The sequence below is a fragment of the Oncorhynchus kisutch genome, linkage group LG21 (genome assembly GCF_002021735.2).
Source record: "Oncorhynchus kisutch isolate 150728-3 linkage group LG21, Okis_V2, whole genome shotgun sequence".
Classification (NCBI taxonomy): domain Eukaryota; kingdom Metazoa; phylum Chordata; class Actinopteri; order Salmoniformes; family Salmonidae; genus Oncorhynchus; species Oncorhynchus kisutch.
In genome coordinates this window covers 3,064,732-3,079,024 of record NC_034194.2, presented here as the reverse complement: position 1 = coordinate 3,079,024, position 14,293 = coordinate 3,064,732, and the positions used below count along the sequence as shown (strand labels likewise).

The 14,293-nt window shown below is 42.5% G+C and overlaps 2 protein-coding genes across 19 annotated transcripts in view; one reads left to right on the top strand and one right to left on the bottom strand.

Moving 5' to 3' along the window:
- LOC109884009 (pumilio homolog 2) overlaps positions 1-6,227 on the bottom strand; it is a 54,644-nt gene extending 48,417 nt beyond the window's left edge. For 7 of the 18 annotated variants that reach the window (XM_020476008.2, XM_020476009.2, XM_020476012.2 and 4 more), the window contains exons 1-2: positions 5,747-5,940; positions 3,978-4,344 (exon numbers count right to left, since the gene is read on the bottom strand). In XM_020476008.2, coding sequence (XP_020331597.1) covers positions 3,978-4,344; positions 5,747-5,805 — 426 coding nt within the window. In that variant the 5' untranslated portion in view covers positions 5,806-5,940. Of the gene's footprint in view, positions 1-3,977; positions 4,345-5,182; positions 5,414-5,746; positions 5,941-6,080 lie in introns of those variants that run through there. The other 11 variants (XM_020476000.2, XM_020476001.2, XM_020476004.2 and 8 more) reach the window with 3 other exon arrangements.
- A 973-nt stretch (positions 6,228-7,200) lies between these two features.
- Positions 7,201-8,899, top strand: LOC109884011 (rho-related GTP-binding protein RhoB). Its single transcript, XM_020476014.2, has one exon. The coding sequence runs from the start codon at positions 7,405-7,407 to the stop codon at positions 7,993-7,995; it is 591 nt and encodes a 196-aa protein (XP_020331603.1). The 5' UTR covers positions 7,201-7,404; the 3' UTR covers positions 7,996-8,899.
- The last annotated feature ends 5,394 nt before the right edge of the window (positions 8,900-14,293 follow it).

Below are 14,293 nucleotides of genomic sequence, written 5' to 3'. Positions count from 1 at the left end.
AGGCACGGTAGGATAGATATAGGTCTGTAGCAGTTTGGGTCAAGAGTGTCCCCCCCTTTGAAGAGGGGGATGACCGCAGCTGCTTTCCAATCTTTGGGAATCTCAGACGACACGAAAGAGAGGTTGAACAGGCTAGTAATAGGGGTGGCAACAATTTCGGCAGATAATTTTAGAAAGAAAGGGTCCAGATTGTCTAGCCCGGCTGATTTGTAGGGGTCCAGATTTTGCAGCTCTTTCAGAACATCAGCTGAATGGATTTGGGAGAAGGAGAAATGGGGAAGGCTTGGGCGAGTTGCTGTTGGGGGTGCAGTGCTGTTGTCCGGGGTAGGAGTAGCCAGGTGGAAAGCATGGCCAGCCGTAGAAAAATGCTTATTGAAATTCTCAATTATGGTGGATTTATCAGTGGTGACAGTGTTTCCTATCTTCAGTGCAGTGGGCAGCTGGGAGGAGGTGTTCTTATTCTCCATGGACTTTACAGTGTCCCAGAACTTTTTTGAGTTAGTGTTGCAGGAAGCAAATTTCTGCTTGAAAAAGCTAGCCTTGGCTTTTCTAACTGCCTGTGTATAATGATTTCTAGCTTCCCTGAACAGCTGCATATCACGGGGGCTGTTCGATGCTAATGCAGAACGCCATAGGATGTTTTTGTGTTGGTTAAGGGCAGTCAGGTCTGGGGAGAACCAAGGGCTATATCTGTTCCTGGTTCTAAATTTCTTGAATGGGGCATGTTTATTTAAGATGGTTAGGAAGGCATTTTTAAAAAATATCCAGGCATCCTCTACTGACGGGATGAGATCAATATCCTTCCAGGATACCCCGGCCAGGTCGATTAGAAAGGCCTGCTCGCAGAAGTGTTTCAGGGAGCGTTTTACAGTGATGAGTGGAGGTCGTTTGACCGCTGACCCATTACGGATGCAGGCAATGAGGCAGTGATCCCTTGAATGAGTAAGTGTCCAAACCTTTGACTTGTAGTGTGTGTTAGAATCACCTTCGGCAGTGATTACGGCTGTGAGTCTTTCTGGGTAAGTCTAAATGCTTTGCACACCTGATTGTACAATATTTGCACATTATTCTTTTCAAAATTCTTCAAGCTCTGTCAAATTGGTTGTTGATTATTGCTAGACAACCATTTAAGTATTTCCATAGATTTCCAAGCAGACTTATGTCAAAACTGCAACTAGGCCGCTCAGGAACATTTCCTTTCCTTTCTTCTTGGTAAGCAACTCCAGTGTAGATGTGGCCTTGTGTTTTAGGTTATTGTCCCGCTGAAATGTGAATTAATTTCCAATGCCTGGTGGAAAGCAGACTGAAGCAGGCTTTTCTCTAGGATTTTGCCTGTGCGTAGCTCCATTCAGTTTCCTTTTTGTTCCTGAAAAACTCTCCAGTCCTTAACGATTACAAGCATACCCATAACATGATGCATCCACCACTATGCTTGGAAATGTAGAGCGTGGTTGTATTGGATTTGCCTCAAAAATAACACTTTGTATTCAGGACAAAAGGTTAACTTCTTGGTGACAGTACTTTCATATCCGGATGAAATGCATGCCCATATTCAACTGCCTGCTTCTCATCCCCAGAAGATAAGATATGCATATTATTAGTAGATCTGAATAGACAACACTCTGAAGTTTCTAAAACTGTTTGAATCATGTATGTGAGTATAACAGAACTTATTTAGCAGATACACCCCCGAGGACAAACCATTCATATATTTTTTTGGGGGGGGTTCACTCTTTTCAATGGGTTTTCATTGGGAATCAAGATTTCCAAGGGACCTTCTTGCAGTTCCTATCGCTTACACTGGATGTCAGTCTTTAGAAATTGGTTGAGGTTATTCCTTTGTGTAATGAAGAAGTACAGCGATCTTGAACGAGGGTCACTTGAAGTGTAGTTAGATAGAGGCGCGTGACCAGAAAGCATGCTTCAGTTTGTTTTCTTCCTGTATTGAACACAGATCACCCAGTCTTCAATTTGATTGATTATTTACGTACAAAAAAACACCTAAAGTTGTGTTTTGGCAAAGTTTTACAGGTAACTTTTGAGATATTTTGTAGTCACGTTGAGCAAGTTGGAACCGGTGTTTTTCTGGATCAAACGCGCCAAATAAATGAACATATAATCGACGGAAGTAATCAAACAAAAGGACCATTTGTGATGTTTATGGGACATATTGTAGTGCCAAGCTCGTCAAATCTAAGGCATGACTTATATTTCTGTGTTTTGCGTCACGCCTGCAGGGTTGAAATATGGTTTCTCTTTGTTTACCGAGGTGCTATCCTCAGATAATAGCATTGTTTGCTTTTGCCGAAAAGCCTTCAAATCTGACATGTTGGCTGGATTCACAACAAGTGTAGCTTTAATTTGCTATCTTGCATGTGTGATTTAATGAAAGTTTGATTTTTATAGTAAATTATTTGAATTTGGCCCTCTACATTTCCCTGTTAATTGCTTTGCCACTTTTTTTTTGCATTATTACTTTAATGCCTTGTTGCAAACAGGATGAATCTTTTGGAATATTTGTACTTTAGACAGGTTTCCTTCTTTTCACTGTCAATTAGGTAAGTATTGTGGAGTAACTACAATGTTGTTGACCCATCCTCATTTTTTTTCTCCTACCAAAGCAATTATACTGTTTTAAAGTCACCATGAGCCTCATAGCAAAATCCCTGAGTGGTTTCCTTCCTCTCCGGCAACTGAGTTAGGTAGCACGCCTGGATCTTTGTAGTGACTAGGTGTATTGAAACACCCTCCAAATTGTAATTATTAACTTCACCATGCTCAAAGGGATATTCAAAGTCTGCTTGTTTATCAACCTAACAACAGATGCCATTCTTAGCAAGGCATTGGAAAACCTCCCTGGTCTTTGTGGTTGAATCTGTTTTTGAACTGTAATGCTCGACTGAGGGTCCTTACAGATTGTTGTATGTCAGGGGTACAGAGATGAGGTAGCCATTAAATAAAGTAATGTTAAACACCATTATTGCACAGATTGAGTCCATGCAACTTGTGAAGCAAATTTACTCTATACTTATTGACAAGACATTTAACCTTTTCTTTGTGGGGGGGGGTCTAAACACACATTTCTAATTTGGCAATTGAAACCATTTTAAATTCAGGCTTTAACAAAATGTGGAAAAAGTCAAGGGTGTGAATACTTTGAAGGCACTGTAAATAGCACACCTGATGCAAACAGTTCCATGTGAGATTAAAATTAGAGGGGGAATCTAAAGATGCAACAAAAATAATAACTAGAATTGTGCCTTTGGCTTCCGGACAACGAAAGAAAGTTGATATGAAAACCAATAGAACAGGAGATAAATGCTGGTTTCAATGGCAAATGAGGGAGTCTTTATAAAATAATGTTTCTGTCATGGGATTTCGCCTCGTCTACTTTGGAGCAAGGTAAGACATGCCTCATAATATGAAGTAAAAAACATCCAGGTTTCAAACAATGCATACTCCAATTGCAAGGTGGTTGGTGACACGCTGGTAGCCTACCTACCGTATTCATTGCCTAGGCACTCGAATGGAGCACGGGCTTCAATTAGGAGTTGAGAAATAAAAAATAGTAGCATTAGAAAGCCGTGGCCATCAAGAGTGTTAACACACGATTGCATTTACAATTTGCAGCGCAATGACTGTGTTTCTAAGAGCACGTTCCTCTCACGCAGCAGCTCTCGCTGTCTGACAGGTGATATTATTCTGCTCAAACTAGGCTCTAAACGCTGTGCATGTGTGATAAATAAGACACAGGATAAAGTAACGAAGATGCACACGTGCCAACTTAATTATACTAATTTATGCAAATTAACCTGTAGACAAGCATGACCGGTGAAATTTCTGTCATGCTTGGGGCTGAAACGGCATAAGGTCTCTGCGTGGTAAAGTAAGTTTCTAAAACGTCTAAGGTTTGCTTCATTCAAATAGTGTACCTTTTTCAAACAGAAAGCAGTTTGGCCCTGGCAAAATAATCATACCTGGTCAATGTGGTTGCCATCTCCTGTAGGCCAACGGTGCTTGCTAGGGGTGCAACCTCCCAACTGCTCACCAGGTTGCCTCTGGAAGAAGTAGCCAACTGTGGCATCGTCCTGAGAGCGCCCACTCAGTGGAGGCTGTGGGGTGCCTGGGGTGGGGTTGGGGCCCCTATCCATGCCCTGCAGAGGGTGTGGCCCCCCGGGACCCTGCCCTGCTCCCCCTACAGCTGCCAGGGAACCCCCTCCATGAACTCTGATGCCCCCAGCTTCAGGGGCACCGTTTGTGTGCAGCATCCCACCCCGTGTCTCCTGCCAGGCCACGTCATTCATACTTAGGATGCTGCATGGAATGCTCATTCCACGGGGAAGCCTATGGAAGGGGGAAATAATAGAACATGTCAGAGGGTTGCTTTACATTGGTTATGGATAGCACTTGTAAAACATTAGGCTGACGTTTCAGATATTGAATGTAAGCTTATTGAACCAACCAAACATACACGTGTATCAACTGTAGCTAGTAAAATAAATATCGATATATACTTTTTTGGTCCCTAACGTTAAGACAGTTTCCGTTATTTTATTTATTTAATAAGTTAGCTGAAATGTCTGCAGAACTGCAGCAGAAGCACTGTCAGCGTCATAAATAAGCATCGTCTCTAGCTAGCAACAGCAACATAATCTTCTCTGGGGACGTTACATGCCCCTTGTTTGATTTAGCTACCTGGCTATCTAGACAATTTATTTATTACACTGCTAACATTAACGTATTTTAAGCTAAATTAGCTATGAAACGTTAGCTAGCTAACTCCATTACGTTGCGGAAGTGTCCCTAAAGTCCGTGTAATATGCGCTTTGGCCTTCTTAGCAAAACAGCTAAAGTTAACTAACATCAATCGTGAACATACGCTACCTACATCACAAACAGAAACCAATGGAACGTTATGGATATAGCTAGCAAAACTATGTTAGATAGATGGATAGCAAGCTAGCCTACCGTTGCTAGCTTACTTAGCTAGCTAACTTGTTAGCGTAGCCTTCGAACAATGAATGTCTGGCTGGAGTGTTCAAGTCGCCGTTATCGGGTGTGTGTTTTGCTAAATAAATATTACACACTGTATTAGTGTAGAAAGCCGGTGTACCTAGTTAGTAGCTAGCTAACATTAGCCACATATTGTACATGGTTCGTTAACGTTAGTTTAACTACCTACCGTTAGCTAGTAGGAACGTCATTCAAACACGTTTTACGCGAAATTTATAACATTCGCTAGCTAGCTAACGTTAGCTGGCAATTCGGCGCATAGAGTCTCTAGATTACTAGCTAGCGAACGTTAATGTTAGTGTGTGGTTATTGCTTTCACGAAAATGTTGAATACCACGAGTAGTTAGGTACCTAGCTGGCTACTTTAACTAGCTAGCTAAACCAACTCTACAAACTGTCTACTGTATAGCATGAAACTGACGTCAGAAAAACAGTTAACTACAGTAGCTAGCTACGTCCACGATTTCCCTGTTCATGACAACTGGCTTCATAGTTCAGACCAGTCATTGGTTCAGACTAGCAAAACAACCCTTCGTGAACTACTTAGATAACTAGATCATTAGCTATAATGCCTAGCTACCTGGCTATCACATTTGTTCGTTAAAATAACAGTAGATAGAAGCCAAGTTAACTAGCTAACGTTACCAGTTCACTTGCAAATCTAGCGTCAACGTTTAATTTGTTTGTTAGCTACTAGCCTAGCTAGCTAGGCAGAGTAAGGGAGGCCCCTTACCTTTTCAGTTTGATAAAAATCAGCGCTGTAAAATTACTAGTGTAGTTTAATAAGTGCATACAATAAAGGCATAACTCTTCGTTGTGCACACGCCGTTGAACAGTAAGCAAACCTTGTTAACCGAGTGAAACATACAAATGCCGCCTGGTGAGCTGTATTAACAAAACACCATTGCTGGGTAACTAGCTACACTAACAACATGGCCCCCCTCCAAGTTCCAGAGGGGCCTTACCCGCTAAACAAAAGGGGATATACTCAACGACCAAGGCAACAATCCACACTTAAAATATTGAGAATGCGTAATACATCGCATTATATAAACTTAGATACTCACGCGCTGTCTTTTAGAGTGAAGAGCGATGTTTGTACAAAATGTCAGTGGTTGAAATGTATATTGTTTTGTTTCCGTGGAGATCGGTGTTTTAATGATTAGCTACGATTGAACGTGCAATGAAGGAGTTTGACTATCACGCTAGTGCCCTCCCTGCAGTCTATATGCATGTTGTACATTAGACCTGCGCACTAACATGTCAAACAAGCCAATATTTGCGATTATAATCAAATAGACTATGAAATTACCCACTCATAATTTCTCAATTATTTACATGTAGTATGCATGATTTCTCTGTATCAATTAAAGTCTACTAGGGAGTCAGTCCAGTGTAAAATTTCAGTAATGCTGATCAATATTTTTCATGATTTTTAATCAATATGACTAATTCCATAGGTGTAGCAAAAACCAATTAAGACTCAACTTCATATGCTCCTATCTCAATCAATTGTACTTAAATCGCAACAATATGATGTATATGCTAGGCATTTTGGAACGACAACATGATTATTGTGAATGGGAACACACCATGGCACGCGCAGTAGGAAACTCTACATGAGCTCATTTCAAATAGTTCTATTGGTTTGAGCAATTTTGCAATATTTCATCATCTTTGTTTCATGTGGAGAGAAAGCAAGTTGTTTCATGGGGTACATAGGCCTGCCCGTGCGTAGGTCCTGGAAAAAACATCTCATTGGGAATTGTTATCTTGTTATTTGATGGCCAGCTGCGACCCACAATTTATTGAAATATAAACATATTTTTTTGTAGGCCTAGAGCTGGCTCTACATTAGTATAGGCCTTATGTGTTTGTCATATGGATAGTGGCATATAGGCCTATGTCAAATGACTATTCATACATTAAGTTATGTGATTGTGAATTAGGAAACATTTATTGAAAAAAATGTAGGAAATAAGCCAAAGACATTGCCAAATTAGTTGATCCCAGGTTGGTATCTGGGCGAGACATGATCCTCGTGGTACACTACCCTCCCCTACCGACAAAGCAGGACTGGGATCCAATCACCTCCTTTTTTCGAAATGATGATATCACCTCGGTAGATACGATTGGATTGCTATATTAGGAAAGCGCCGTGCTCTTTATAAAGCCAGCGCTTCAGTGGTTAGACAGGGATACATATTTGCGAATTATAGAATCGAGCGGCTAAACGCACTAGCATACCTTCAGGGAAATTTAACAAGACTCATAGCCAGAATTCGTAGCTAGCTAACACAAAGACAGCTGATACATAATCATTTTCGAATGTCATATTTGTTTAAAAGCTAGAGTCAAGGGAAAGTGGTCTATCAGTGTCAAAAGCAACAAATGGCAGAGATACGAAAAAAGCTGGTCGTCGTCGGTGACGGCGCGTGTGGGAAAACCTGCTTGCTGATTGTATTCAGCAAAGACGAGTTTCCTGAGGTCTATGTGCCAACTGTATTTGATAACTATGTGGCGGACATTGAAGTGGACACCAAGCAAGTCCAACTAGCACTATGGGACACGGCTGGACAGGAGGACTACGACCGCCTTCGCCCGCTGTCCTATCCGGACACCGATGTCATCCTGATGTGCTTTTCCGTGGACAGCCCGGACTCCCTCGAAAACATCCCCGAGAAATGGGTGCCAGAGGTTAAGCACTTTTGTCCCAACGTGCCAATTATTTTAGTCGCCAACAAGAGAGACTTGCGCAACGACGAGATGGTTAGGACCGAGCTGTCCAGAATGAAACAGGAACCCGTGAAAACAGAGGACGGGCGCGCCATGGCCGTGCGCATTAGTGCATATGACTATTTGGAGTGTTCTGCTAAAACAAAGGATGGTATTCGGGAGGTGTTCGACACTGCGACACGTGCAGCTTTACAGAAGAGATCAAAACCCTCCAACGGTTGTGTAAACTGCTGTCTGTTGTTGTGATTGAATAAACGGCTGACGTAAGCGATAATATAGGCCCACGGCCGCCAACACCATCAAGACCTGTTGTCCTTGTGCTTGAAAAGTAAAAAAAAAAAAAAACAACTCTGTGCGTGCCTCTCATTAAAAACTTTCTTGCGAGCCAGTAGCATAATGTTCAAAATAAATGATAATCCGATTATGGATCATCATCTGGATCTATTCTGACCAATTTACCTTATTTGACTCGAATATATAATCAAATACAAGTACAACGGACACTCCCTGTGATTATAATTTACTGAAGAAATACGTTGATCAAATATTCAAGATGCTGCCTGAAATTATGCTGTAGTCTTTGAGGATCTTGTTCCAAGTAGCCTACTTGAGTGTCGGGGGCCAAGGCTTGTTGATATGCAACCAGTGTGTTTGGCAATTTATGGAATCTGTGGAGGGAAATATAGGCCTATAGCTGAAAGCAGTGTTCAAAAGGGAAAAGCAACGTACAACCTCGAGTTTTAGTGAAGGCTTTATCCCCTTATATGGTCACATTGCATTATTCATGTGAAAGAGGTTATTGTCCAGTTTTCAAGCCAAGATTCTACTTACTCAAAGTGTTGGAGCCTACATGACTGTTTTGAATTGTAAGCCTTAGACTACATTCTTTTGGGGGCCAAGCTGCTCTCAAACTGATCAAAAAGGCTGTCCATCCTGCCTGCAGTGTTTTGTTTTTTTTGTGTACATTTTTGACATTGCATTAAGATGACAGGGTCTGCAGCACTGTAAAGAATGAATGCAATTATTTCACATATTGTATATGGAGTTTCAAAAAGACCCCAATAGTGCAATATGTTGTTATGTCTTCAAGTTTGTGTCACAGTTATTTCTATTGTTTTTAAATAAAGATATGATCATAATGTATAACCTAGTGCCAGTTGAATTCCATATGGTTGGCCTCTGCTGGGGATGTAAACTGTAAATGCACATGGGAAAACCTCATTATTTTACTTTTGTGTATAACTATCTGTCCCATAATTGATAGGGACAGTTTCATAGTGGATCATCATAGCAAGAATTAACTCAGAAGTCAGGAATTTAAGGTCAATATAGAGATCCCCCCCCCAAAAAATATTTCAACCCTGACCTATGTGTCTCGTATTCCTCAGGGTCACAAAGCAATCAACTTATGTAATGCAATTATAGCTTACTGCTGGCAGCAGCTCACCCACATCATGCATGTTTTCACTTCAGCCTTGTTTAGGATAAATGGCAACACAATTCAGGACAAGACCAACTACCCCTGATGCAGGAAGGGGTTAGGTGGTGTGGAAAGCTATCAAAAGCAAGAGGAGAAATACTATACTGGAAATAGTAGTACAGCACAATAAGAGGAAATGAGCTCAAAGGACAGAGCACACAGATAAAGACAGAGCAAACAGGATGACTGGGAGACTGCTTTCCATTACACCCCAACTACATAGAAACGACTGGAAGCACTGGTAGGCCTACTAAATGTGAAGGTAAGCTGCTAGTGGTCAGCTTAGTGGTTTAAGACAATAATGACACAATTTTTGCCACTTCTATTGTATTGTGTACGTTATTGGTTTAAACTAGGGAGATAAGATAGACGGTTTTTGTTTCTAAAATGGGAATGGTTTTGGGATGGTTCTATCAAGAGAACTGTCAGGATATATTACACAATAATTGTAAAACTACAATACATTGTCTAGAAATCATTTTTCAACCACTCCACAAATTTCTTGTTAACAAACTATAGTTTTGGCAAGTCGGTTAGGACATCTATTTTGTACATGACACAAGTAATTTTTCCAACAATTGTTTACAGACAGATTATTTCATTTATAATTCACTGTATCACAATTCCAGTGGGTCAGAAGTTTACATACACTAAGTTGACTGTGCCATTAAACAGCTTGGACAATTCCAGAAAAGGATGTTGTGGCTTTAGAAGCTTCTGATAGGCTAATTGACATAATTTGAGTCAATTGGAGGTGTACCTGTGGATGTATTTCAAGGCCTCCCTTCGAACTCAGTGCCTCTTTGCTTGACATCATTGGAAAATCAAAAGAAATCAGCCAAGACCTCAGAAAACAAATTGTAGACCTCCACAAGTCTGGTTCATCATTGGGAGCAATTTACAAACGCCTGAAGTTACCACGTTCACGAACAAACAATAGTACGCAAGTATAAATTCCATGGGACCATGCAGCCGTCATACCGCTCAGGAAGGAGATGCGTTTTGTGTCCAATAGATGAATGTACTTTGGTGTGAAAAGTGGAAATCAATCCCAGAACAACAGCAATGGACCTTGTGAAGATGCTGGAGGAAACAGGTACAAAAGTATCCATAGCCACAGTAAAACGAGTCCTATATCGACATAATCTGAAAGGCCCTCAGCAAGGAAGAAGCCACTGCTCCAAAACCACCATAAAAAAGCCAGACTATGGTTAGCAACTGCACATGGGGACAAAGAATGTACTTTTTGGAGAAATGTCCTCTGGTCTGATGAAACAAAATTAGAACTGTTTGGCCGTAATAACCATCGTTATGTTTGGAGGAAAAAGAGGGAGGCTTGCAAGCCGAAGAACACTATCCCAACCGTGAAGCACGGGGGTGGCATCATCATGTTGTGGTTGTGCTTTGCCACAGGAGAGACTGGTGCACTTCACAAAATAGATGGCATCATGAGGCAGGAAAATTATGTGGATATATTGAAGCAACATCTCAAGACATCAGTCGGGAAGTTAAAACTTGGTCGCAAATGGGTCTTCCAAATGGACAATGACCCCAAGCATGGCCATCACAAAGCCCTGACCTCAATCCTATAGAAAATGTGTGGGTAGAATGGAAAAAGCAAGGAGCAAGGAGGCCTACAAACCTAAAAATGGTACCGGAAGAAATGGCAGTAGTTTAACGGGCGCCCAACCAATTGTGCTAAAATGTGGGGGGTTTTCGCTTTATTTGTAAATTATTTTGTACATAATGTTTCTGCAACCGTAGCTTACAGCAAAAAAAGAGCTTCTGGATATCAGGACAGAGATCACTCACCTCGGATTAGACAAAGAGCTTCTGGATATCAGGACAGCGATCACTCACCTCGGATTAGACAAAGAGCTTCTGGATATCAGGACAGCGATCACTCACCTCGGATTAGACAAAGAGCTTCTGGATATCAGGACAGCGATCACTCACCTCGGATTAGACAAAGAGCTTCTGGATATCAGGACAGCGATCACTCACCTCGGATTAGACAAAGAGCTTCTGGATATCAGGACAGCGATCACTCACCTCGGATTAGACAAAGAGCTTCTGGATATCAGGACAGCGATCACTCACCTCGGATTAGACAAAGAGCTTCTGGATATCAGGACAGCGATCACTCACCTCGGATTAGACAAAGAGCTTCTGGATATCAGGACAGCGATCACTCACCTCGGATTAGACAAAGAGCTTCTGGATATCAGGACAGCGATCACTCACCTCGGATTTGACAAAGATTTTTTCTACAACAAGGACGACGCATAAGACATTCTCCAAACACCCAACAGGGCCGAGATCCCCGTTATTTGCAAGAGAAAGCGACGCCGGTACAGAGGACAAAGAGCCGGGTGCCTGGTCAGGATCCGGAGAAGGCGACTGGGAAAGCCGCCGTTACTGTCAATACTACTTGCCAATGTGCAATCATTGGACAATAAATTATATGTGTATATTTGTAAACAACAGCTGGTGCTCGAAATCTAAGGAAGTCTCTAGATTTGCTCGCCTGAAGTAGAGTATATTGTGATGAATTGCAGGCCACACTACTTGCCTAGAGTTTTCAGCTATACTTTTCATGGCTGTTTATTTACCACCACAGACAGATGCTGGCACTAAGACCGCACTCAGTCAGCTGTATAAGAAAATAAGCAAACAGGAAACCACTCACCCAGAGGCGGCGCTCCTAGTGGCCAGAGACTTTAATGCAGGGAAACTTAAATCAGTTCTACCAAATTTCTATCAACATGTTAAATGTGCAACCAGAGGGGAAAAAATTCTAGATCACCTGTAGTCCACACACAGAGACGCGTACAAAGCTCTCCCTCGCCCTCCATTTGGTAAATCCGACCACAACTATATCCTCCTGATTCCTGCTTACAAGCAAAAATGAAAGAAGGAAGCACCAGTGACTTGGTCTATAAAAAAGTTTTCAGATGAAGCAGATGCTAAACTACAGGACTGTTTTGCTATCACAGACCTGAACATGTTCCGGGATTCTTCCGATGGCATTGAGGAGTACACCACATCAGTCACTGGCTTTATCAATAAGTGCATCAAGGACGTCATTCCCACAGTGACTGTACGTACATACCCCAACCAGAAGCCATGGATTACAGGCAACATTCGCACTGAGCTAAAGGGAAGAGCTGCCGCTTTCAAGGTGCGGGACTCTAAACCTGGAAGCTTACAAGAAATCCTGCTATGCCCTGCGACGAACCATCAAACAGGCAAAGCGTCAATACAGGGCTAAGATTGAATCATACTACACCGGCTCTGACACTCGTCTTATGTGGCAGGGCTTGTAAACTACTACAGACTACAAAGAGAAGCACATTGGCAAGCTGCCCAGTGACACGAGCCTACCAGACGAGCTAAATCACTTCAATGTCGCTTCGAGGCAAGCAACACTGAGGCATGCATGAGAGCATCAGCTGTTCCGGACGACTGTGTGATCACGCACTCCATAGCTGACGTGAGTAAGACCTTTAAACAGGTCAACATACACAAGGCTGCGGGGCCAGACTGATTACCAGGACTTGTGCTCCGGGCATGTGCTGACTAACTGGCAGGTGTCTTCACTGACATTTTTAACATGTCCCTGATTGAGTCTGTAATACCAGCATGTTTCAAGCAGACCACCATAGTCCCTCCACCCAAGAACACAAAGGCAACCTGCCTAAATGACTATAGACCCGTAGCACTCACGTCCGTAGTGCTTTGAAAGGTTGGTAATGGCTCACATCAACACCATTATCCCAGAAACCCTAGACCCACTCCAATTTTCATACCCGCCCAAACAGATCCACAGATGCTGCAATCGCTATTGCATTCCACACTGCCCTTTCCCACCTGGACAAAAGGAACACTTATGTGACAATGCTATTCATTGACTACAGCTCAGCGTTCAACACCATGGTACCCTCAAAGCTCATCAATAAGCTAAAGATCCTGGGACTAAACACCTCCCTCAACAACTGGATCCTGGACTTCCTGACGGGCCGCCCCCAGGTGGTGAGGGTAGGTAGCAACACATCTGCCATGCTGATTCTCAACACTGGAGCTCCACAGGGGTGTGTGCTCAGTCCCCTCCTGTACTCCCTGTTCACCTACGACTGCATGGCCAGGCATGAGTCCAACATCATCATTAAATTTGCAGACGACACAACAGTGCCTGATCACAGACAACGATGAGACAGTCTATAGGGAGGAGGTCAGAGACCTGGCCGGGTAGTGCCAGAATAACAACCTATCCCTCAACGTAACCAAGACTAAGGAGATGATTGTGGACTACAGGAAAAGGAGGACCGAGCACACCCCCATTCTCATCGACGGGGCTGTAGTGGAGCAGGTTGAGAGCTTCAAGTTCCTTGGTGTCCACATCAACAACAAACTAGAATGGTCCAAACACACTAAAACAGTCGTGAAGAGGTCACGACAAAGCCTATTCCCCCTCAGGAAACTGAAAAGATTTGGCATGGGTCCTGAGATCCTCAAAAGGTTCTACAGCTGCAACATCGAGAGCAACACTGGTTGCATCACTGCCTGGTACAGCAATTGCTCGGCCTCTGACCACAAGGCACTACAGAGGGTAGTGCGTACGGCCCAGTACATCACTGGGGCTAAGCTGCCTGCCATCCAGGACCTCTACACCAGGCTGTGTAAGAGGAAGGTGATACCTGTAATACCTGTTGTATTCGGCGCACGTGACAAATAAACTTTGATTTGATTTGAAACCTGACTCCGTTACACCAGCTCTGTCAGGAAGAGTTGTGGGAAGCTTGTGGAAGGCTACCTGAAACATTTGACCCAAGTTAAACAATGCAAAGGCAATTCTACCAAATACTAATTGAGTGTATGTACATTTCTGACCAACTGGGAATGTGATGAAAGAAATAAAAGCTGAAATAAATCATTCTCTCTACTATTATTCTGACATTTCACATTCTTAAAATAAAGTGGTGATCCTAACTGACCTAAGACATGTAATTTTTACTAGGATTAAATGTCAGGAATTGTGAAAAACTGAGTTTAAATGTTCTTGGC